The 25,023-nt window shown below is 39.9% G+C and overlaps 1 protein-coding gene across 1 annotated transcript in view; it reads right to left on the bottom strand.

Moving 5' to 3' along the window:
- lrmda (leucine rich melanocyte differentiation associated) overlaps positions 1-25,023 on the bottom strand; it is a 109,169-nt gene that overhangs the window by 28,432 nt on the left and 55,714 nt on the right. The window contains exon 5 of the mRNA XM_015027855.1: positions 3,488-3,572. Coding sequence (XP_014883341.1) covers positions 3,488-3,572 — 85 coding nt within the window. The remainder of the gene's footprint in view (positions 1-3,487; positions 3,573-25,023) is intronic.

Raw genomic sequence — 25,023 nt, forward strand, 5'->3', positions numbered from 1 at the left:
TTTCCCCCGGGCCCCTTTTGGGTGTCTTTGGCTCATTTTTTTTTTTTTTTTTTTTTTTTTTTTTTTTGAATACGTTTTGTTATTTGTGTTGTGAATATGAAAAATATCCATTGTGAACAACAAACCCAAATACAACTGGGGGAAAAAGGCACATGCACCTTATGTGGTATTCAATAAAAATAGCCAGATTAAAAAAAAAAAAAAAAAAAAAAAAAAGCTATCATGGAAATAGACAAGAATGCAGTGTCAGTGTCACTGGCCATGGGTTAATTGTATAGTACATACCATTCTTTGTAGTGTACTTTAGGCAGATACTCCATTTTCTACAGCTAGATTTAGAGTTAACCTGGCAGTTGGACCAGCACCAAGAGTTAGAGTCAAGGTGACAGTAGTGGAAGATCCTCAGGCCCCTCTGCCAGACTGTGTACTGCATTCTATATCACGCTTTCACCAAAGTACTCTAAAGCCCCCCGCCCCATTCTCCTTCACTTTGTCTTTTTGTCTAGTTTTCTCTATCTTAAGGTCTAATCTTCAACGTTTAATGCTCCTTTTCTTTGTGACTTTTCTTGTTTGCCTTTTTTCCAATTATTCTTTTGCGATGAAAAAGTATACTTTTGAGTCTATAACCAAACCAATAACACCTTTCCTGTGTTACCCGTCAGCTCTTGTCTGTGTTGCCTTATTTTAACTCCTCCAGGTTGATTCCCTCACCAATCACGACAAGAGTTGTGGCCATGGTTTCTACCCCTCTCTCTCGGGCAGTGACCTGCCAGTGCCGCCCTGCTCTGAGAGCTTGTTGCTGCTGTAATTACCTCTGGCACCCAGGCTCTTGGGCTTACACACAGGTGACATGGTGGGTGCAGACGACTGAAAGGAGGAAAGAGAGGTTCTTTCTGCACTGTCCAGAGGAGGGATGTCAGAAATGCTGCTAATCTCCCTTCGTGGTGCAAGAATGGGGTAGAACTATATGGTCTCCCTGTTACTCTTTTAAAATGAACTTTTTTCAGCAACTTCTGTCACTTTCACATATTGTAAAAAAAACAAAACAAAAAAAAACAGACTTGAATGCTGAGTTACTAAACATCTGCTATAGTAGGCACTGATTACAAAGTACCTCACAAAGCTGAAAAAGCAGCAAAGACAGGAGAATAAACATATTAAGTGTGACTAAAAAAAACAAAAGCAAAGCCAAAAAACTAGATGTAAAATGTGTCCAGAGACAAAAACATTGCAGTAACCTACTTAAAATCCTGCTGCATTTTGTCTGCCCTTTATTGTTTACATCCAGGTTTTAGCTGAGTAAACACAGAGGAATTACTGTCTGAAAAATGTTCTGTGTTAACGCAACATTTTTGGCATTACTTTGTTCCCTCTAAATGAGAACATGCTGTGACCATCTACCTCACACGGTTCAAAAAACTGCAAAGTTTAGGAGAGGATAAATAAATGTAATGGAGAAAAAAGAAACCGTTAGGGTGGGGGCTTCCGGCAGGGACATGAAACGGAGGTGAAGGACGAATATGAGGGTTGTGTTATCTAAGACTGCAGCACAGCAGCATAAAAATAACAAATGAAGACTGTCATTGTTGCTCAGATCTAAGACAGAGGGGGGAAATATTCCATGTGTCAGATCCTTTCACCTTTAAATGGGCTGTTCTTAACAGGTCTGATTTTGACAAAGTACAAGGCATCTCTGTACTCGCGTCTGGCAAGAGCTGCCACTGTCCTGGGTTTAACGACACAGATCTGTCCTTGGTACAACAAATGGGGCTGTTAGTTTACTGTGTGTAGGGCAGAGACACTCACTGCTAATAAGTCATCCAGTCAGTGGTGGTCAGCTCATTACAATAGCCACCATAAAAGACAGAAAAAGCCAGAGTAAACTGTCGCTTTTGGCACAAACTGTTTAAAAATCTTTAACATGTTAAGGTTTTTCATGAGTGCACGACCACGGTATAATAAAACATCTGGTTGAGGCGAGATGATACACCTTATGTTCATAAGTGTATCTCCCAAATAAGATTTTCAGTTTGCTTTTGTTTTCACAAATATAGGTTTTATAAATCTGCAACAGCGTTCCATAGCCTTAGAAGTCAATGCAATACACTTCAGTTCATGTTTGAACTGAAGTGTTTTCTTGTGGTATTCTGTGTTTTCACAAAATAAATTGGTTTTGTGATTCTCATAGGCTTGGTGTTTTATGTGTTTTAACCAAATATGATTAAATGCATTAACAAATGAGTTAGCTTGTTAACATTAGCACTGCTGCCATCTAACTGTAACCTAGTCACAGGATTCTCACAGCGATTAGATCGTTTCACAATTTTATATTTTTATACTCAAGAGGATGTTATGGTGGTAATCCACAGTAATCTGTGGATTGCTGGTTCTAGATCCCTCTCTGTCCATCTCTGTCGTGTCTATGGACAAGACAATTCACCCATCTTGTCCAGTGGTGGTGGTCAGAAGGCCCTGTGGCGCTGGTGTATGGGAGACTTACATCTGTCAGACTGCTTCAGGCTACGGTCCAGTAGCTCGCCACCATCAGAGTGTAAATTGGTGAATGAGTGAATTTAGTGTGAAGTGCTTTGGGGTCCTCTGGACTTGATAAAGTGCTATGCAAGTACAGAATATTTACCAATTATTTTAGAACCAAGAGAAAAGAAAACTTCAAAAATACCTTACTTATGTTAGGTATTGTAACTCCATATTCCCATAACGCCCCAACATTTTACTTACTGGTAGAAAATGATTTTAATTTGCTATAAAAGCAAATTTAGTGCATAGAAATTGCAATATAATTACACAAAAGTCTTTCTACATAATATTAACTGAAATGCAAAACAAATGTTCAGATGAATACAAGCTAGAAAACTGATATGTTTTTCAGAATGGCATGCAGAAAATCATGTCTGCTTTTGTTTAATCTTACATATGAGAAATGCATTATCAATTGGAATGGCTAACCAATGTTTTATTTGTATTCATTCTTGCCTGAAAACATGCTTTAAGCTCAGAAGATGACCTTCAGGATCGATTTAAAACATTGTGTCTTTTGAATGAATATGATGAGGGCGCTGTCTGATGTTGAGAAGTTGCTATATAATTACATTAACTGACTGCACTCAGTCAATATGAGGCCTAATCAATGTGTATGTCTACAGATCAAGGATGCTTCGTCTTGCGGTAAGAAGTCTGTGCACCAACACTCAGATTTATTCCCACTATCAACACATCACACAGACAAGATGAGATCAATAAGAACAGATAACATAACTTCAGCACATGATCAAGTTCAGCGGATTCCCACCCTCTTCAGCTGGTAGGGGTATGCCCCACATTTACATAATCCAAGAGCCTTGGCTCTCAATGAAGAATCTAATTTATGGTGTTTTATGGTTTGCCTTGTTTAATTTGATATGAGGACAGACATCCTGACTAGAAAAAAAAAAAAAAAAAAAAAAATAGGCTGATCGATTTGTCTTACCTTTGTGGTTTCCGGCATCTCTGGATCCTCGAGGCAGAGGTGTGTAGGGCAGTGGGCGATTCTCTAATCCTGCCTCGTTAGGCAGCTTGGAGAGACAAGAAAGAGAAGAGTAGGAAATGCTTAGAGCAAATAAGGTATGACAAGTATTAATGTAACCGGAGTCTGGATATTACAAGTTTGGACATGTTTGAACTACTGTAGCTGATTTAAGAAACATATGACATAGTCTTCTAAAAACTCCTGCTCTTTCTGAAACTCTGCCTTCAGGAAGTCATCACAACAGTTAAAAATTATTAACATTATTTTTACCAGCAATTCATGGAGAAGTAGTTGGTATAATGAGCGCAGTTCCACCAGGGATTTGCTAATTGCTGCTGGCTAGTCTGAAAGAACTGAGTGGGGGAGTTTGCGGGGAATGGCTCCTCTGTGAGGGGAAGGTTAGAACCTGCAGCTCCGGGGAGGAGCTGAGCCTCAAAGGTGGCGCTTGGTCCACCCAGGCGCTTTGCACGGCTGAATGGCTGCCAAAGGCGATTAAAGGATTTCTCAAACATGCATGAAAGAGTCAGAGCAGCACTCCAGGTATGTTTTTGATAAGAAACATGACATAAAACTGAAAAAAGCTGATTTTACATAATACTGCCTCTTTAAAATGTTATATATCAGGCCTATTAGTAGACACTATGTGAACAAAGGCTTTTGATTTATAATATTTTGTAATATTACTGTAGGTTTTACTGCAGTTGTCTTTTTTGCACTTAGTTTAGTGTATTTTGTTTAATTTTTGTACTTAAATACATGTCTGTTACATGCATGAAAAGCAGTAAAGTTAAATCTAAATTGAAGTTCAAAATCCTCATGAAATTGGAACACATGCTGTACATTTTACTGTGAAAATTTGACTGGCTTAAAGGCACAAAATAAAAAGCTTAAATCACCGTTTCTTGTTCATGTAAGTCGAAAGAGATTTGGGATTTTAGAAAACGAATTTGAACATGAAGTCTGAGAACTTCAGCACTTTGCTTAATGAGGAGGATTTACATAGAAATACAAAAGTATTTTCTCCTCTTGTTCATATGTAAAGACACCTTATTCAATGGTCCGCAGTTAAATGCGAAACAATCATGTATACAAACTCCCGAATGAACATTTAAACACTTAAACGACTGTGATCTTTTTTAAATTAAAAAATATCAACGGTCTCCCACAATGCTCGTGTTGATAGTGTTTGCTTTGTAATTCTTTGGTGCACTTTCAAGGACCAAAACATCCTCCTTCTTCCCCTTAGCCTTTTAGCCCGTGGAGCAGGCAGTTTATCGTGACACAGTGATATCTGATGCCTTTGCAAAAATACTTTCCTTTCCTGCAGGAAGAAATTCACAAGGCCTTTAATCATAGCAGGAGACTTAAATGACAAATACCTATTAGAAACAGTTTGGAGCTGCATTTTTTCCCCCCACCTCCTTTATTGTTGTTCCCAAACATGCCCATGCATAACCTTGAAAAATGGAACGGCCGGTGCTGTTAAATGGAACCATATTCTTCATGGCCAAAAAGAGTGCTGCAAATTGAAAACAATCACATAATGTGCTTTCAGATAGCATCTCTGATAAGCATTTAGGTTTGGCCAGCATGTGCCGTGTATTACGCCAAAAAGAAAAATGGCAACATGCCTTATTTGAGGCCTTCCTGCATATCTGCAGGAGTGTTTGAAAGAAACAGTCTGGAATAGAAATATTGTTTTGACAGCAGACCCACTAGTCTGAGCCTCTGGAGTGGCTAAAACTTGATAAGTTACACCAAAGCTCGCTCACTGCTTGCGAGAGGTACTTGTGTGGAAAGAGTAACACAAGCAGTAAAACAACCCAAAATGACAACATACAGTACTAAATAAGAACTGTCACCTTTGATTTGAGAAAAACGGGCAGTGTCTGTTTAATTCAGCATTACAGCAGCACCTGCACAACAGAGACTGGAGTAAGCTTCACGATCCATCAGCTTTACAAAAAAAAAAAAAAAAAAAAAAAAAAAACTTTCTAACTTGTGCTTTTTCACATTTGGCTGCGAGGATATAATTCCTTTAGCAGTCACAACAAACTCAACGTGTTTATGTCAATTATGATGAGTTGAAATGAGTAATTCAGGCACTAAGATAGAAATCGTGAGCCTTGTCTTTCCAATCTAACCTCCATGCATCTCTGAATCTCAGAGTTGAGCCTCTGCTTGTCTGATTTCCTGATCTGCTTGAAAGATCACAAGACATGGCTTCTCCAGGCCTGCTTGGCCCTCAAACGGACCTCCTAATCCTGCTGCTTGGCCACAAATAATCATCCTATGTGGCACATTATTAGCAGCACCACAGAGAGACTAATTATGTGGATTAACAGTACTGGACAACTGGAATAAGATGAATATTATATGAAACTTATTACAACTGATTTTAGGCCATTCAAGTCCAGAATAATTTTTAGCTCCCATCATATTTTTCAGTTCCTGTAATATTGAGTTTATTAATGTTGAATTGAATTAACTGAACAGTTTGTATTGAGGTGTTAATTGTTGTGGATAGCTACTATATCAATAAACTGAGTTGTAGCTCTGGTTGTAGGCTGTTCAGCTGGAAGTTGAACCTCCATCTTTGCCTTAAATCTCAGGTCTTTTAACCGCTCTTCTGGATTTACTCCGTTTTCCCATCAGCCTGTTTAAGCTGTTCCATCCTTGCTGGATGAAAACCATTCCCACAGCATAATGCTGCCACCACCATGTGAAGACGATAATGTGCCACTCTGCGAAAAACAAGTAAAGAGATTGTTTCTGTTCCATAAAGTATTTTGTACAGCAAAAATACCTTCCTGTTTTGGAGTGATAAAATACCTGAGTTTAATTACTGGCTTTAATGCTTGTTAACTTTTTGGCATCTTTAGAGAATCTGTATACAGTAATTTTCAACTTTTGACACACATATTTATTGGATTTAAGTTGGACTTTGACTGGGTCAATCCAATGCATACATATTATTTGATCTAAACCATTACACTGAGCTGTGGGCTGCATGACTAGGGTTGGTGTCCTGCTGGAAGGTAAACTTTGGCTCGAGCCTCAACATCTTTTGCAGCGCTCAACAGCCTTTCTCCTTATGAAAATGGAAAAATGGAACACTGTGGATATTTCCTTACAACGTAATGTAGTTCTTTGTTTTTTTGCATAAAATTAAATCCAAATAAAATTTATTCAAGTATGTTGAAGTAACATGTCAAAATGTGGAGATCTTCTGGGCGTATTAACCCTTCCAAAAGGCGCTATATGCACCACGTATCCCTCGTCTCATCTGTTATCAGTCCTTTAGTCGTGCCAACTCTGAACAGAGGGAGGTGCTGCTGTGTCGTCTATTTAAGACTCTCCACGAGTCCCCTTCTCCTCGTTCAGTCTCTCTGCTGTCCAGATTAGTCTGCTCATCAAGCTGAGCATTGTTTTAATTTGCTGGGCCTGGGGCATATGCTGAGTGTTCACATCATTATTGTCTCTGTGCAATGTGAGTTATCACCACAGCTTATGATAATGTGGCACAAATTTACAGGCTGGGGAGCACCATGGATTCTGAGATAATAAAGACTGGACAGGGGAGCGGAAGGAGGGAGCGAGAGAAATGAGGAAAGTGTGTGAGGAAGAGACACAGAAAAGGGTGGCAGGAAAAGAGAGAGAGGAAGAGAGAGAAGCTCTGTTGGATGTCATTATGAAAGATGATTCCCATACTGGATAATACATCACACCAGTCCTGTCTTCTGTTTTTTCACTGTTGTTATGTGAATAAATGCTGATAAACCCGGAGGCAATAGTGATTATTAGTTCCAACATATCACCATGAGAGAGGGAAGCAGGACGAGAATGACAGGGGAGGATTAGAGACAAGATAGAGCCTACCACCTCCAAGCTGGAAATCTCCAAACAGTGTGACAGAAAAATGTAAGTCAGGAAAAAAACTGATAGATGTGAAGTTATTTTTTCCCCCAAAAAGTTAGCAGTAAATTAAAAATCATTATTGGAGTTCTACAACCGTACGTCATGTCAGCTTCAGATAAATTAGGAATATTTGTCTAGAGCCTTTATGGAGTTGACTGTCACTGGAAAAGCACATAAAGTATAAAGTTTACATCACATTTAACTCTCTCCTTCCTTTTTAGGAATACCCGGCTCTGAAGTCTCCCCAGCTCACCCTGACCGGGACATCCTGACACAGCTGGTTCCTGCCTTGCCTCACCTCTTCTCTCTCCTTTAAGACTGACCAGCAATACAATCTAATTACAGCCGCGCTACAGAGGGAGACCAGTGTAAACACCAGGCCTTTTTATCTCCTTATACATCTGGACAAGTAGACAAAGTGCTAAAAGGAAATAAATGTGGCCTGACAGCCACATCAAAGAGTTCAGCCAGAGGCTTACTGCTACTTAGGGCACAGGAATGTTGTTGCTAAGCATCAACCCGCAACCTATCAGGGTGCAAAGAGGGCCCTGTCCTGCTGAAGAGGGGGAAAAGAGCAGAAGAGGGGAGAAATGACGAAAAGAAAGAGGGAGGGGGAGCAAGGAGAAAGAGGGGGAGGGAGAGGAGTAAGGGGCTGATATTGAGGGGAGGCTAGGGACTCAAGGAGATTTTTGTAGCTTAAAGCAATTGTTGGAAGAAACAAGCCTTCTGTTTTGTTTTCTCTTGACACCATTTCTGCTTTTTGTGCTTGCAAAAGACATGTAGAAAAATGTCTTTTGATATGTTTTCTCTTTGGGTCTATATCAAAATATTTCTTTTGTGTCTGTGCATGGAACTTTTTTCACATCTTGTCTCTATAAACTGGTGCTCCTTTCTGATCATGTTAGAGATCAGAGGAGACACAACTTGTGAACTTATTTGAGTCAACATTTAATGCGAGCATGACACGTTCACGCCTCAGCTAAAAGGGATTTTTACATGATGCTTGTCTTGTACTTCTAAAGCAAGAGTTACAGACAACAAAACAATGTAAAAATAAATAATGAAACTAAATAAGTTTGGGGGAGTCGCACAAAGATGGAGTGGCAATGAAAGGCCAGAAAGTGCTCATATTCATTGAGAAAAAAATACAAATAAGATCCAGCAAAGTAAAAATGCTCCTGGAGGCAGTTTGCACTGGGTATGCCCCCTTAAGAATGTTAGTAGTGAAACCAATTCAACTAGGTTTTAACATCCACTTCAAAATATTTGATGCAAGCAAGAGACATTCACTCCTATGCCAAAGCTGATTTTTTATTTTATTTTATTTTTTATGATGCATGTTTGCACTTCTAGATAACTATATAAATAACTATACAAAAACAAAGAATGATAATAAGTAGCACAAACTTGGGGGTGCTATGAAACATGCAATGAAAATAATGACAAGCAAAACACTCCAATAATAAAAAAGAAATAAATGACTGAATAACATTAATAGTTAAGTCTTCTGAAGGCAATTGATTTCCTGTGATTTTATTTAGGGTTAAAATAAAGTACGGGAGTGGCACCATCATGCCATGGGATACTTTTCTTCAGCAGGTACAGGAAAGATGGGCTATGCAAATGCATGCCACACTTTTCAGATTTGTTTGTTAATATAATTATAAAAAGAAATATAATTTTCACTTCATAATTATGTTCTGCTTTGTGTTGGCCTATCGGAAAGACTATAAGAATAATTTGTAAAAAAAAAAAAAAAAGATTGCTGTAATATAATGATGGCTGCAGTGCAACAAAATGTGAAGAGTGAAATTGACATTAGCACTTTTTCAATATCTCTTTTTCAATATTTATGTTAACATATTTGTTAGGAACAATTATCCAAATGTATAATTTATTTGCTGGAATTACAACTAAAAACGGTTTAAAGAACCATGCTCCTAAAATAATATTTTTACTGCTTTTATTTAACTTTGCATATATAGTTAATGACTGTGCCTTCGGGGTGTAAGAAGAGGCTAATGAGCTCTAAACTGCTGTAGAGCACATGAAAAGTAATAATTTTGTTTTCTTTGGGAACAGCAGAAGGAAAAACATTTGATGTAACGGTGCCTGCACTTATGAGCGCTACAACAGTCGGCTTTTCTTTCTCTATTTTTTTTTTCTCTTTTCGCTCGGCAGGAAGGCTGCCAAGCTTGTGTTTAATGATTAACTGGTTCTACTCCAATGAGCATGCTCTGAGTAAATGTATCATGTGATCAGTGATCACAAGAGCAACTGTTCTGATGTTTAGCTCGAGGCACAGGGGAGCATGAAGCGAACCTGCAACAGCGGGACCTGCGGTTCTGTGTACGGCAAAGGTTGAGCACCGCTGGACGTTAATTGCCCACAGTGGTGACTCATACCTGGAACAGGACTGTATGTTTTTAGGTTGAAATTTAAAAAGTCATTTGACCTTTCCTGACAGTGTCCAGGAAGTGTAAGTGATTTAAGGCCTGCATTACAGGTATATGATACAATTAGCTGGAAGGCATTTCGCTTATTTTGCCCAAGTTTGACCTTTTTGATTCTGTAAGGCCTCGTGAAAAAAAGCAATAAAAAAAGACTTTTGTCTTCCTTTCTTCACTTTTGTTAGAAACTCAGTTGATTTCTTCATTCCTCACCAACTCCCAAAAATAAAAAAAACCTAAAAACATAAGACAGTAAAATGTGAATGTTCTGTGCTACCCATGAGAAAAATAATATTTTTGTTACAGTTTTACCTTATTTCACTGCAGAGAAAAGTATTTTCACCTTCCCCTGTGTAATGCAAACAACACACATGGAAAAAAAAAAAGTACAGCAACTCAGCAGTGTGACATATAAGGCTTTCTGTTACGATTAGGGGCTGTAGCTAACGTCAGGGCTGTTTTCTGGAGTGTAGGATGTTAAATAATTGAAGACTATGGGAGCGGGCCTGTCACACCGGCTTGTCTAGAATGTTTCCTATGCAATTAGACGCCAAGAGACATTTGAAGAGGCCCCACAAAAAGAGGCACAAAAAAGTGACATGTGAACTTAAAGGAAATTAGCTCTTCACACAAGTGAAATGTGAAGGTTACTTAGCAATGCTTAACTCAGACTGCGGCTGTGTGAAGTGTGTGTTTGACTCAGCCCCGCTACCAAGACTGCGATTTTCTTTACTTTGAGCCGGCTTCAGTCAGTAAGATCACAGAGGGAATGAAAACTAATTTTGACTCAAGGCACACGGAGAGAAGAAGAGCAAGGAAAAAAGAAAAAAAAAAAGAGGAGACGTGTCGAAATAATGAGATCTCTTGATGTTTTTCTGGGAAGATATGGGATGATGCAGACAGATGCGCAACTCACATCTTCACCCAAGGACACAGACACACAAGCACCCATTCAACGTTTAACTGCAACTTCAAAACACACAAAATTTGCATGCACGCACATTAGGAAGCCCACACACATCTCCTCAGATGCAAGAAACAGTGAAGCATGTGTACTTAAATGTTCACCTGACTTTATAAAAATAAAAAAAAAAACTAAAAACGATTAGTTGATTGGTACAGATGGGTAGTTGTGTTATGTAAATATGGTTTAGCCTTTGTTAATTAGATTGAAAAACTCTGACCGTGCGTCTAAAGTCAAAGGTTTGTCGTAATTTTTTAAGCATTTCCTTTTTCTATTTTCAAATCAATTAGTTCTCATGTTAAAAAGAACAAAGCACAATTAATCTAAGAGATCTAAAGCAGTGTGAAAAATAGAACAAAGGAATAGAAGAAGTTGAATATAAAGTGCATAATCCTAAAATCATTTCAGCATTTTAACTGTCTGAGGCAGAGAGATGTGCAGCAGCCAAGTGATTCTGCTCCTGAAAGCAGTTTTCCCAACAGCTCCAGTTCAGAAAGTTTATAGGAATCTGACAAGGTTCAGGCTTTTTATTTATTTATTTTTTTAATGCAGCGCCACTCCAGAGACCAGTTCATCTCCCCTCACTATCCTCTTCATGGCCTTTCTGTCTGCCATCCAGCAGCTGGAGGACTGTACTGAGATGCAGTTTTTTATAGCAAGGGGTCCTCATTTAAATTTCAGAAATTGATTTATTTTGAGACATTTCCCTCAACCAAAAGTTAAACGTTATGTAACATCGTATTCATTTTTAAGTCAAGTAATGACAGGTTTGTTTATTTAGCACATTTTAGCAACAAGGCAGATCAAAGTGCTGCACATAAAAATCGATTAAGAAGCAACAAATAGACAAAGGGCATTTTGTCAAATACCATCAGCAAAATCATCCAGAATAAATGTACATCAAATATACAAACAATACACTTCAAATATCAATTCTCGAGTTATTTTTTTAATAAAAGGCAACTTTAAACACTGTATGCTTATTAAATGATACTTGAACTTGAATATGATATTAAGGTTCCTGCTCTTCTTTTTCTTAATTAATACCTGCTGAGTTTAATCATTTTTATTTCAAATGTCAGAATGCTGATGGCCAGGTAATAAAGGTGACAGTAAGCTGGTAGAATGATCAAATTAGGCTCTTTAAAATCTACTCTAACATCTAATTTTTGAGATACGGTTGTAAGATTCTTCAAATATTATACAAATTATTCTATAGTAACTCCCACATTATAAAGCTGAACTGTCTTTACTGTGTTTGAACATGTAACACAAACATGTTTATCCATTTCTGCCCTTCTGCTGACTTACTGCAAATTCTTGAGCTTCTGCACTATTACCATAAAGTCTGAAAAAGTGGCACAAATGAAAATGCATTGCCCTAGATGAAGTAGAAGATGAACAGTGAAGTCTTTTATAACCACAGTCAATCCGGGGTCGAATTAAGACTTCATTTAAGTACAGGTCCGGATCAAGGTCTACCATTTGGAGACGTAGGGGGTTTAAGGTTAAAAATGAAAATCAAGCTAACATTAGACGTAAACTATGTAGGAATTTTGTCACTGAATTAGGATGGCAAAGTGATGTTTTACAGTGATTGATCTCTTACATTTTGTGATGCCACCCTTCATCCATTCCACATTTTGAGGACAGTATAGTATGAGTGTTGTTCTTCTTCTGTGATACAGAGCACATTTCAGACTAATAAACAGATATTCCTCTGTGTTAGAAAATATTACACCTGTAAATAAAGAACATTAGTATGCTCCCCATCCATCTCTGCTCGCCTCCGATCCCTGACAACCTTTCAAAGAACTTTCTCACATCCGCTTCTCTGAGTTCTTCGCAGCAGTGATAACGCTGTCATCTTCCACACCTATCATAAGTCACAGGCAAACGACCCAGATCGTCTTTCGTCAGACAGAAGCCTCCGCGGGCCTGTAAGCTGTATCATTACACCATGTCATCTTTATGGCAAGGAGCACAGCCCGGCTCTCTAATTACACTCGGCTTACTCCATTTACCCAGACAAGGATGGAACAGCAGGCAAACAAAGCATTAAAAATGAAGTGCTCTTCTTTTTCTTTTTTTTTATTTGCTCTACGGACGCCTGTGTTGTGCTGCTGGTGGCCGTTGTCATCCTCTGGATGTTGTTGTTGTTTCTGCAGAAGCTGTGGAGGAGCGATAGCAGAGGGCACAAGCCACCGTGTGCCTTCCTCTCCTCCCCTTTTTGACTTTCCCACATCCTCCTCCTCCTGCTCTCCTCAACCCTTCCGTCAAAAGGACTTATGAAGGTGAGTGGCTGTGTGACAGCCCGGGAATAAAAGAGACAAACCAGGGATAAAAATTAAATAAAAAGTAGCTGTCTTAAACAGTAATTGCACTCCTTTGCTGAGCATGCTTTCAGATATATAAACCTGATTTACTGTCGCTGTTGCTGCCACAAATCAGACGGCCCTCTGAGAAACACTCATGCTATGAAATTGTTTAATCTCATCAAGTTCTGCTTTCGCAGCAGGCCATAAATCACGTAGTCTTTGTTATCATAGACCTCCATGAGCGCTTGTGAGGCAGGCAATGGATCGTGGGTATATATAATCTTGACTGCGCAAACAGCGGGGCCTGTGCAGCCTGAAATACTTTCATATTAGCCGCGGTGCAGCTGGCGGAACACAAGCGCCCTGATGGATATCTCATTTCCTGCGCTCTGCATCTATTCCCAGCAAATTATTACTGCATAAATTTCTTGTCAACAGAAACGGCCAATTAATTAAGTTAAAATGCACTCATGATCAGGTCTACGTACTGCACAGGAGAGGCGAGGTGATTTTACACCGCAGCAAATTTATCACAGGGGTCACTGCAACATATGGCTTTAAACTTTGTCATAAAGTAGCGGACGAGCTGGTATCTACACGGGGGCTGGGGTCTGGACTGAAGCCTGTGACATATTTGCATAAAGTATTTCTATGTGGAAATGCTGGAGGACGACAGCCGGGGGAGTGAAGTTTACAACTACAGAAACAAAATGTCCGCCAACCTCTGCCTCTGCAGTGTTTTATCAAAGACGACCACAGAGGATCGGATAGAGATCATGGAAGCACCTTTGCCATTTAAGATACAAACTACACATTTAAGAGAGCTCGCGATCTGAATGAATTATTCATTATGTACTAGGGGGGAGTTTGCGGGGGTGGGAGGTTGGCGGTTGTTTATTCAGCTTGGGCCGTTTATCAGACAGTGAGGATCCCACGGCGGGGATGAGCTTGGAGATTTATCTGTGCTCGGGCTCCAGAGCAGATAAATCAAGGGGTGTAATCATGCTCTGAGTGGCCCAGCTGTGACCTCGTGGTGAACTAATGACACAGGGATATCTAAGCCCTTTTTCCTGTTTCTGGGTTAGGCCCTCAGGTTAGCCCCCCTCCTGTCAAACACAAAGCTAAAGAAAGACAAGGGGGGGAAAGCTGAGGTCCTTCGTGTCTCTTTGTCCTGTTTACGAAACGCAGGCGAGGACGATTGTTTGCCTCCCGCTAAAAATAACAGTGATGTAAAGACGTGAGGGCAGAATCTGCTGTACAACAATGTTTGCTCAAACAATAGCAGCCACTATCGATTGCAGGTATGTACATACAAGCCACTATTCACAAGATACAACTGCTTGGGCTGAGGAAGTCTCCAGTTCCCTCCTAGAGCAAAAGCTTTCTCCTGGACAGAGCGTGCTCTGATTTATCATGTCTTCTGCTAGCAGCCTGTCCGCTGATTAAGCCAGTGGAACTTTGTTTCACTCTCCTCTCTCTTTAATCTGTCTCTCAGCGAGATAAATTAGCCGGTGCCGTGCCAGGTTCCCCACCCTCCCCCCCAAAACCCTCCGCCCTCCTCCGTCTCTTCCTCCTCCTCCTGCTTTTCTCTCTGTTTATCTTTTCTGTCTGTCACATGTTGAGAAGAGAACAGACACATCTGCTCTTATGCTGCGGCGACGGAAGATAGGGCTGGGCGACATCCCTGGTCAGATTTAGACAAGAGCGTCCGTGAGTGAGGACAAGAGGAACAAGTGTGTTTTTCCTGTCTTTTTCTCTCCTTGAGAACATTCTGTCAAACAGTACCGTTCTCCTTGGCCACTTTTAAGCTCTTTGTTGTTAACTAATAAATCACGATGTATTTATGATCTGTTATCCTGATTCTTAGCGTTTAATGGCGGCGTTTAATGTTGGTGAATTAAGGCAGGACTTTATTCACCAGGCTGTGGGCCAAAGAGAGGCCTGTGTGCCTGTGAATGTTTTCCCTTCTCCACTCTCGCCCGGGTGGTAAATCATACTCATTGTCAGGCTGTGCTAAGTTAGTGTACGTCATTGGGGAGAGCAGGAAGCACTGGGCATAATTCTGTCCGTCAGTTTAATTTATTGTATTGGTAGCTTTGTAATCTCCGCCCCATAAATTGTGGGCTCTGACACACAGGAATGTGGTCTTAAAGGAAACGTTCATCAGGACTTTGGACAGGAATGGACTTCTTTTCTCCTTGATTTTTTCAATGCAACCTTCAAGTCTTGAGCTTATTCTGCTAGTCGCAATAACAGACAGATTTTGGCTGGTTATAAATTACATCAAATACTACGTACAAAAAAGAAAATTCATAAAAGTGGGGAGGGGGGAATAATTTCTATGACAAAAGAAGAGGATAGAGGACAAAACTTTGCGCAGAGATTTTTATTCTAAGTGAAATAAAAGGCTCAATACCAACACGAGACCTAGCACAAGGGCAATGCCGCCGCATCTGCTTTGCAGATAGTCCATTTGGCTTCCATGTCATGCCAGCGAATATAAATCAGGCAAAGCATCTCAATGTTAGGCCCAACTTCTTAGGTCCAACAAATCTTTAACATGAGATTAAGGCCTCTGAGCAGTCATTAATCTTTAGATGAAGGAGGAAAATACCAGAGCACTGCATGGGAAATATGTTTTTACTGAGTCAGAACTGAAGTTCAGAAAAATGTGCAAAACACATTGAATAACACCCTAATCAGTCATTCAAATACAGCACAAGTTCCAAGCTCTGGCCATAACTACATGAAAAAGCAAGTGTGCAGTGGTTTCATGTATAAAATTATATCAGGGTTTTAAAAAATGATTATGATTCAAAACACACCTAAAGCTTTTCTCCATACTATTCCTGTGTTTTAAAGACCTTTCATGGAGATACCAAAGGAAATGCTGGAATGATAGGAGCATTCTCTGGTTGCATGGAGCACAAAGCAACACAGCATTGCCCCGCCCCAACCTGTTGCTGTACCCTGTGGAAATGCTAGCCGATTGTTGACAACACAGACACATTGTGCAGTTTGGAAATATGTTCTGTCACAAAAGAACAGGGACATTCGTTCATCTGTCAGAAACTTGCATAATCCTTTCCCAAGCTCCCGTTAAAGTAACACTTTTAGAAATGTATAGTTAGTTAGTGTATTGCACTCCATGGAGCTCAGTCTGTAATCGAAGTGGACTCGAAGTAGACGTCCACCAGACATATCCGCACAAAGGTCAATTTTTATGCCTGAGTATCCATACTTTGTGTTGCATGGTAAACTCCTTAGTGGGAAACACTATTCACATCAAACTGTTTGTACGCAAAAACTGAGCTTATAAAGTTGAAAGTCGCTGCAACAAGTTGCAAGGATGCACATTAGCCAGACTGCCACGATGAAGGAGAAACTGAGCGCAGTGCTCAGCTAGATCTTCTAACCTGCTAGTATCAATTTGATTGTGGGAAATTAAGCAATATATCAAAAGAAATGTATGCAAGCAGAAGTTTATTTAGATAAAACAATCTATGAAAAATACATCTTCCTTTAATTTCTACAGAACACAGGAGGTGCATTCTGGGAATTTATTTGGGTGTAATAAAAGGTTAATATTGTCAGCTGCTCCATGTCAACAATGAACGCAGACCAAAACAAAGCTGCCAATCACACTATAAAACATGCATATATTCCAAAGCTTAGGTCCCCTTTGTGAGTTTAACCTACTAAAGGCAATGTGTGCTTTACAAGATGCTCACTCAGTGGATACAATTGTGCACAGCATAAAAGGGAACTCAGACTATGAAGAACTAAGAATGAACCACATTTCTCTGTAGCCTTTTCAGTGCCTTGCATTTACATATCAAGCCACCAGGCTCATATGTAAACACATTCTATCAGATACCACCATCGTAGCTATTGAGAGCCATTTCATTCCGCTTATATCTCCCACAGTGTGCAGCATTAGACAAAGAGAACGAGGACAGACAGAGACATCTCATGTCATCACCCAAGAGAGATAATGGGATTGTTATACACCCTTGATCACAGACACTCTCACGGCATCTTGCTCTGTTTTTCACTCGTTCTTTGTCTCAGTGCTCTTAAAAGTCTCCCTATCGCAAAGAGACGCATTGCACAAGTAAAAATTCCAGCACACTTCAGTATGATAGCTCCTCTACTCTTTCAGGGTTTCATCTCAATAGCTTTTTTATCTGAGCACTTCAATTTGCAAGCCTAGCTTGAAGGCAGCTCCTCCTGATATGTTAATTGCAGGGTACTTAAGCGCTAAAAGATTAACATAAAACCCTTTGGAAACAAGCTAATAGTTTATGATAATTTGTGCATGGCCTTTGTCTGTCTATCATTACATTGCCTCTAGCTGTAATTTTATCAAGGGGTTGTAAAATATCATTTAAACAAGTTCACTCTCAGATAATTAATAGCAGAAACTGCATTATTCAATTGAGCCACCCTGGCACTATTAACAATATGGCAACTGAGCTATAATTAAAGTATTTTATTTTATTAACCTATTCATAACGTTGTGCAAATGATGACACAGAGAGGCTTTTCTTTCTTGCTTAAGCACTTTCACCAGGGCAATTACAGCAGCCGGGGTCGTCTCCCCTGTTAGTCGAGCTGATTGAAGCTTTTCAATTAGCATGGCTTATGTAGCACACACACAAAAAGACGATACACATGCAGAGGAGGGGCCCAAATGCACAAGCAAACCGCTGAGATGACAAATGCAAGTTTGTACTCCTGTCTAGAAATGAGATATTTGGATGAAAATAAAAGTTTAAGCCATATTTAGGGTGTTTTCCCACCTGATAGACTGATGGGCTTTGACCAAAATTACATCATTTGCTACATTTTCAGCTGGTGCACTTTATTTCCTCAGCAACCTTTTAAAAAACCTGTTTACACAAATGCCTGTGGTGGCACTGCAAGAGGAACCACTGAAGGAAATAACATGGAAACCCCTGAAAAAGACACGGAGTGCAACTTCTTTATTTTCACAATATACAAATGAAAATGGAGCCATGTTAGAGTTTAGAGGTTGTAGGATTTTGGCACCTTTGTTTTGGTTGTATTACCCTTCTCTATCATCTGCATCCTGCTTTTTGGAGTGATCTCCACTCCACTTGGCATTCACATATGCATTTGGACCGCACCCGATTTCACCTTCAACCAAACTGAGACCCAGAATTTCAGTGGGCCAGAGTTCACATCAGAGTTCGATTACACATTCACATTTTCTAGACAAATAGTTTGACTAAAAGTGGAATAAACAGATTTGATGTGAATGCAGCCATAAATCAAATGATGAGGAAAGATCTCTGTGAAATGATGAGAAGCACCTGCATGAGACTGCCATGATAATGCCAAAGGCTGAGATTTCCATGTAACGCGTAAAAAGACCAAAAGTCTCTTAGCCAAGGAAATTTGGAAATAAACACAAATATGCAAGGAATGTGTCACATTTAATGTTGGGAACACTTGTACAAGTCATTTTCAACATACCTGAGACTTTATACAGTATGCACGCTTGGGAGACGCACTGGCCTCTAACAGGCACACACACACTTTCTCTCAGACAAACCACCCCTCTCATGAATAATACAAAAACTCCTTTCACCAAACAGCTCAAATAGCTATTCATTCATCTGCATACCTGCCACCTTGCAAAATGATTGGCCCACCATTACCACTGGATAAAAAAAAAAAAAAAAAGAATAGAAAGAAAGAAAGAAATGTTCCCCAAACAATTTGCCTCAAAATGAGACAGGAATGATTCTGTTCTTTTCAACGCCAGAGACAGGCCCCTGTGCATAATGATGTTAGCGTAATGGGGTGACAGATAGACCGGGAGACCATGACATTAGCATGAGAAACGCACCAGTGAGCAACCGCTCAACTGTGGTCTCAGAGGGCCCTCAGACATCCACTCTGAACATCGTTTGTCTCACAGCTCTACGAGCCTGACAAATGAAGACATGCCGCGTTTTATGTCAAGCGATATACCACTCCACTTAGAAAACACATGACTTAATGACAGAGGGATATCCGCCTCTGCATTACAGAGATGCAATACATCTCGTCTTATTTGTCAGGATAGTGGGAGGCAGGGGGTAAATTTTAACCATGTAGCATGTAATGACAATATTTTACAATCAAACAATACAAAATAAACATAGCCAAAATAAATGAGGCCAGCAAGGAACTGATTAATGTTGGAGTGGTAGCAACAGTTTTCTTGGTAACCAAGTTAAATTTATGCTTTGACCAAAACTATACTTGATCATTTCAATTTCCAACTTTAGTAAGATTCACCTTCAGAGGAATTTCATGCTTGTTTTGTACATGTATGTAAATTCAATGCACAGTGCTTTGCCACATTATAACAGACATTTCTATGTTTTTTATTGGAACGTTATGCAAACACAAAATAACACTTTGTTACAAGGGGAATTATCAAGTTTCAAGTTTCGTTTCCTTTCCAAATTAAACTCTTCTTTCCAAAAAAAGATGTACATTAGTTTTTTAGACTCTTGTACTCTACTACCCTCCAAGTCAAATTCGGTCCATATCAGTGCTTCATTTAACGACACTTAGCCATTAAATAGACTTAATGTGTGTAATATAATCATGGAATATTGCTCTAAAGTGAAGAACTAGGACGTTTATTAGAGAACGTTAGTGAACAAACAGCATCATTAAAACAACTCACAGGTGACAGATATGAAAAGGATTATGGCACAACCCTAACCCTATCAAGACATGGCTGTCTACCTTAGCAAACAGGCAAAGAGACCTCTAATTAAATCAGCAGCCAAGAAGCTCTTCGTAAATCTGATGGAGCTGCAGAAATCTACAGCTTAGGCGTGAGAATCTGTTGACATGGCAACTTGTACGTGTCCACCCCATAAATTTGTCTTTTCATGCTAAGAATGATCAGTTGAGGCCACATTTAACTTTCTAGCCTACATGGTAAACACTGCCATATGTCTGGAAGAAAAATCCTGTGTGTTACAAAGCAGGCAAATATTATTATCATAATCATCATCTCCCACCATATAACATGATTAATGGAAGCATCATGCTGCTGAGATGCTTTTGTCTTGAAGGGACTGAGAAGGTGGTCAGAGTTAATGGAAAGATGGATGAAAGTAAATGCAGGCCAGGCTGAACTTCTTGTTTATCTTGTGTAAAATTAAAGCCGGTGAGAAAAGCAGGGTAGCATATCACTGCAAAACATTTTATCTACTGGATATTAATTACAAATCCACTAACTTTCATGAAAGGATACTCATGGACTGTACTTTTGTTTGAGTTTGTAAAGACAGGGACAGACTATGAAAGGCTGTTCAAATAGATTTCAAAGCCAGTTTTTCTACATGGCTTTAAACAGTTTGTCTCTCAGCTAGAGTTTAAGGGTAACATCTTCATGAAAATATCTCACGGCTAAAGAAATGTAATCATGTGTTTATAAGAAGAGATAAGCAGCATGTGACACACTGTCAAAGTCTAAATGCTGCAGACATGAGCCGCAAACTAAAAACGGTTGCCTTGTAACAGGCCCGCCGTCCACAGCACGACACTGTGGAAGGGTGAATGCCTCCTGTAAACATTTATCTTCCCTGTGAGTGTGTGTCTGTGTGTGGTACAGCTCAGCGACAGGAGCTTCTCTGAGGCTTTATCTCCGGCATGACAAGACAACCTGTAATATACGAGCATCTGGTGCTCCTCTTCAAACACAACCTTATCTCACGCCAAACATTCCCCGAGGCCAGAGCAAAAGCAAAGAGTGGCCTAGACCAGACAAGACCTCACACTGTCTTTCCACAACCAGCCCAGCCCCATGAGCCAAACTTTGTGCACGACGGCGGGAAACGGCCCGTCACAGTGCATATGTAAGTGTTTATAGAGCATAAGCATCTTGGACAGGGTAGAAGAAAGTGTGACATTACGTTGATGGAAACCGTTTGCTCTGTGCTCTTCATTCACCTCTTCAATCACATTATATCACACTTATGTAAAATCTATTTTTTTTAGCTTTGCATCATGTTATTCTCTCATCAGAACCATAAATGGTGTTGTACTTTGATTCTTTCAAGAATGTTTAAGAAATTATTTAATCTCCTGCAGCAGCCATGCAGGGTTGCCTAAACGCTTCATCTCACAAAGTGCCACCGATTTCCACAAAGATCCTCCTTGGAGCTGCAGTGTCCAAGCTGAGCCTTCACCTCTCAAAGCACCCCTCCTCAGCTCTTTCCTCACACAGCTCCTTAAGACTAGCGGTAGCAGCAATTAGCAAACACTTGTTGGAACTGCAAGCCTGCTGAGCTAATTAGCAGGTAGGCTATACTCAAATAAGAGTAACAATGCTTCATGATAATATTACTCAAGTGAAATAAAAAAATGACAGTGTAGTCAAACTTCGTTTTGGTATTTTTTTTAATTAGTAAATGTTACAGAGTAATTGTAAATTGCAAATTCCTTACGTGTTCAAGACATGTTGGGTGGTTTTATGCATAAAACCTTGTGAATCTGAAGAAAGTCAACGGAAACCTTTTGGAAAAAAATATGGCATCCAATTAGGCTCATAAAGATGAATACTTTGTTACATTAAACATATCCATACACTGACCCGTGCTCCTTAACTGCAGTAGTCTGGTGTAGGTAATGAAAGTGATAGAGCTGCTCCGTAAAGAATCACATTCTTTTTTCCGTGTTCAGTACTCTGCTAGGACCACTGCCTTTAGCCAGCCTATGGGGGGGATGTAGACATGCCCCTCTCTGGGGCCTGTACATACAGCCTGCGCCTCACTTCAAAGAGAGGGCATAAGGGCAGGGTACTCCCCCCTCTTGAAGCTCAGATCCATTCAGCTCACAGCTGATTCCTCCTGTGTAAGTGTTTATGTGCGTCTCAGTTTGACTCTCTCCGGGCCCCTCTAGCTTTCATTTCAGACCGCCTTCTATCCTGCTCCCCTTTGTTTATTTATTTCTTTTCTGGAGGAAAAGACATAGGGAGGGCATAGAAGCTCACCCTCCTGCTTTCCGTGGGTTTGTCCGTCCGTCTTTGATGTCTGATAATGAAGCCCAATGCAGCACAATCTCTAAACATGCTGTCACACAAGCTCTCATCACGTTTCACAGCTTAATGCAAAGCATACTGACAGCGCAGCAAAACACTAAACACGGACGTTTTGCTGACCTCCATATACTTTGTGATGACTGAAGAATATCAGTGCATAAAGGGAGGGAGAGAAACAGTGTGTGGAAGTGAATTTGAAAAGGATAACACAGGAAAAGGGTGGCTGTGACGCAGGGAGGTCTGGCCTTTACAAATCCCCTCTTTTCAGATCTCTTCATCCAGATGAAAGAGCGGAGGAAAGCAGGATTATGCGGGACAATTGTGCTTTCTCTCCTAACCCTGACTTGATCGGCTTTTGCAAGAGCCCTAATCATTTTCAATTAAACACTTATTCTTGCATCCTGTAACAGCCACAGTCCTGCTCTTAGACTCCTCAGTCACACTGTTGCTCCCCGTTGCCTGCTTTTTTCCCCCCACTAAGCCTCTCATTCCTTGTATGCCTGTAGAGTCTGCTGACAAACTGAATTGGTATTAACTGTAACTTGTTGTTCAGGTGCCAAATAACCCATTTACTAGACGCTGCACAGGGATGTTAATGCAGCGTTTGACTGAATAATACATTTGTTTGAAGCATCTAATTTATGCTGCCCATTTGGGATTTTTTTCAGTGTCTATGTTGTGTACAGGTCACAACTGGATTCCTCCAAATATATTACAATTGGGCACAAATAAAATAATGTTTATTCCCTTTGCTGATTCAAAAGCTCCTCAGGTAAACCTCTGAGATTTGTGGATTTTCTTTAGGGTGGAGATACTTGACGGAGACAGACAGTACTATTAGCAGGCCTGTTGTAGGTCTAACCCTGACAACCACTCAAGAGTCGCAATGGCAGGCAGAGGAATGGGTCTGCTTTCCTTCACTTCAGCCAAAAAGAAGAGAAACAAATGTCCATCACTTGCTTACACAATATCCAATAGCAAACAACCTGGTAAGAGTAGAAAACCAAGGAGAAAGTGCCAGTCGGTTGGGTGAAATAATACACATCTGCCAGACAAGAAGTCTATCTTTGCTATGTTTCTTAAAATGTGGCATAAACATAAATGATTATAAACATTCATCTATCTAGCTGCTTTTGTGAATTTACGGAGAGGTCCAGGACATGGGCAATCCAACGTGATACGAGTAATTTAATATTAAGAGTAGAAAAATTGGAAACATAATCAGTAATAATCTGGATAAATATGTTATGGCACATATAGCAAGATCCAAAGCAGCTGGAGTAGATAAATAAGGAAAGACCATAATTGTTAAAACTTTAAAAAGGCAAAGTTATGAGACTTTCCCTAGTCAACTTAAATACATCTCCAGATAAACCAAGAACTATCCCAAGGATTGGCAGCTGAGGGTCTGACCCTTTGCAGCTAACCCTTCAAGCAAAACAACACTTTTAATCTCCTGTGGAAAATTCTCACACGAGCTGCAATAAAACCTTAAAATGTCACAGAGTGTGGAAAGACTTTAGTTGGACAAACTGCTTAAATTCCCCCAACAAGAATTGCAAGGCTACAAAAAATTGATCAGGTATATTGGCCTAAAGGGGCGTTACAATGCTCTGAGCACATAGAAGCCCATGATTTTTCAAAACATGGCGCATATATATATATATATATATATATATATATATATATATATATATATATATATATATATATATATATATATATATATTTTTTTTTTTTTTTTTTTGAAAACGAAAGAGTTTTATGCAACAGTCTCTTACCAATATTAAAACAAATGTGAGTTTCTTAATTTTATGTCCTTTGGAAATCTGTTTATGCCTGAGTTGTTTTACAGGAACAGACAAGTGCACAGAGGTTGCTGAATGTTTTTAGACAAGGCAAACCCAAGCACCCATTCATTAGTGTCTGTTATTCTTATAATGGATATTCCCGTTTTGTTTTTTTACAGGTTTTTCCACAGTAACACAAGATGTGAACCAGTCAACAACTTCCCAGTTAATTAGACAAACCTCCTGTCACAGTTTGTTTGTGAAGACTTAAAAAAAGAAAAGCAATATGTGTAATTTGAAGAAGATTTCACTTAATTTCATGTGTCTTATTTATTACTATTATCCAGTTCGGGCCAAAGTTTCTTTTCCCAGTCAAGACCATGAAAACTTAAGCACAAACACACATCGAAGATGACCTAGACATGTCTGTGCCTACCAGAGGCTGTCTATCATTATCAGCTTTGATAATGTCTAATAGTGTCCTCAACAAAGAGCCCTTCCATGATGCGTTTGTTTTCCCGGTTCTCTGGAGCTCATTGGCTGGGACCTCTACTTCTAATCACCTTTCATTACAGCTCTCTGATCCCCAGCTTCCCTTTGTACACTGCACTTCATCGTCTTTATTTTCCACTCTAATTGCATGTGAAAGATGCCCCCTTTGATTCTGCCTGCATGCCAAAGTGCTATCAGGGAGAGTGTCGAAAAGTGTCATGCATGTCTGTCTGCTTGGAGGATGAGGGAGCCGCGTATTCACCTGCTGAGGACAAACCCGTTTCTCCCCCCCAAAGATATGACGCATCTATCACCGGCTCAGAGGATATCAGCGATATCTGTCAACATAATAGCAAAGGGTAGAGGAGGGGGGTAACAGGATCGGAGAGGGGAGGGTGGAAAGAAAAAAAACACATGCTTTGATTGTGCTCTTATAGGGAAGCACTCAGATGTGTGTGTGTGTGTGTGTGTGTGTGTGTTTGCGTTTCATTT

This window comes from Poecilia latipinna, unplaced genomic scaffold, assembly GCF_001443285.1.
Source record: "Poecilia latipinna isolate Pla-1442-1.1 unplaced genomic scaffold, P_latipinna-1.0 Scaffold107, whole genome shotgun sequence".
Classification (NCBI taxonomy): domain Eukaryota; kingdom Metazoa; phylum Chordata; class Actinopteri; order Cyprinodontiformes; family Poeciliidae; genus Poecilia; species Poecilia latipinna.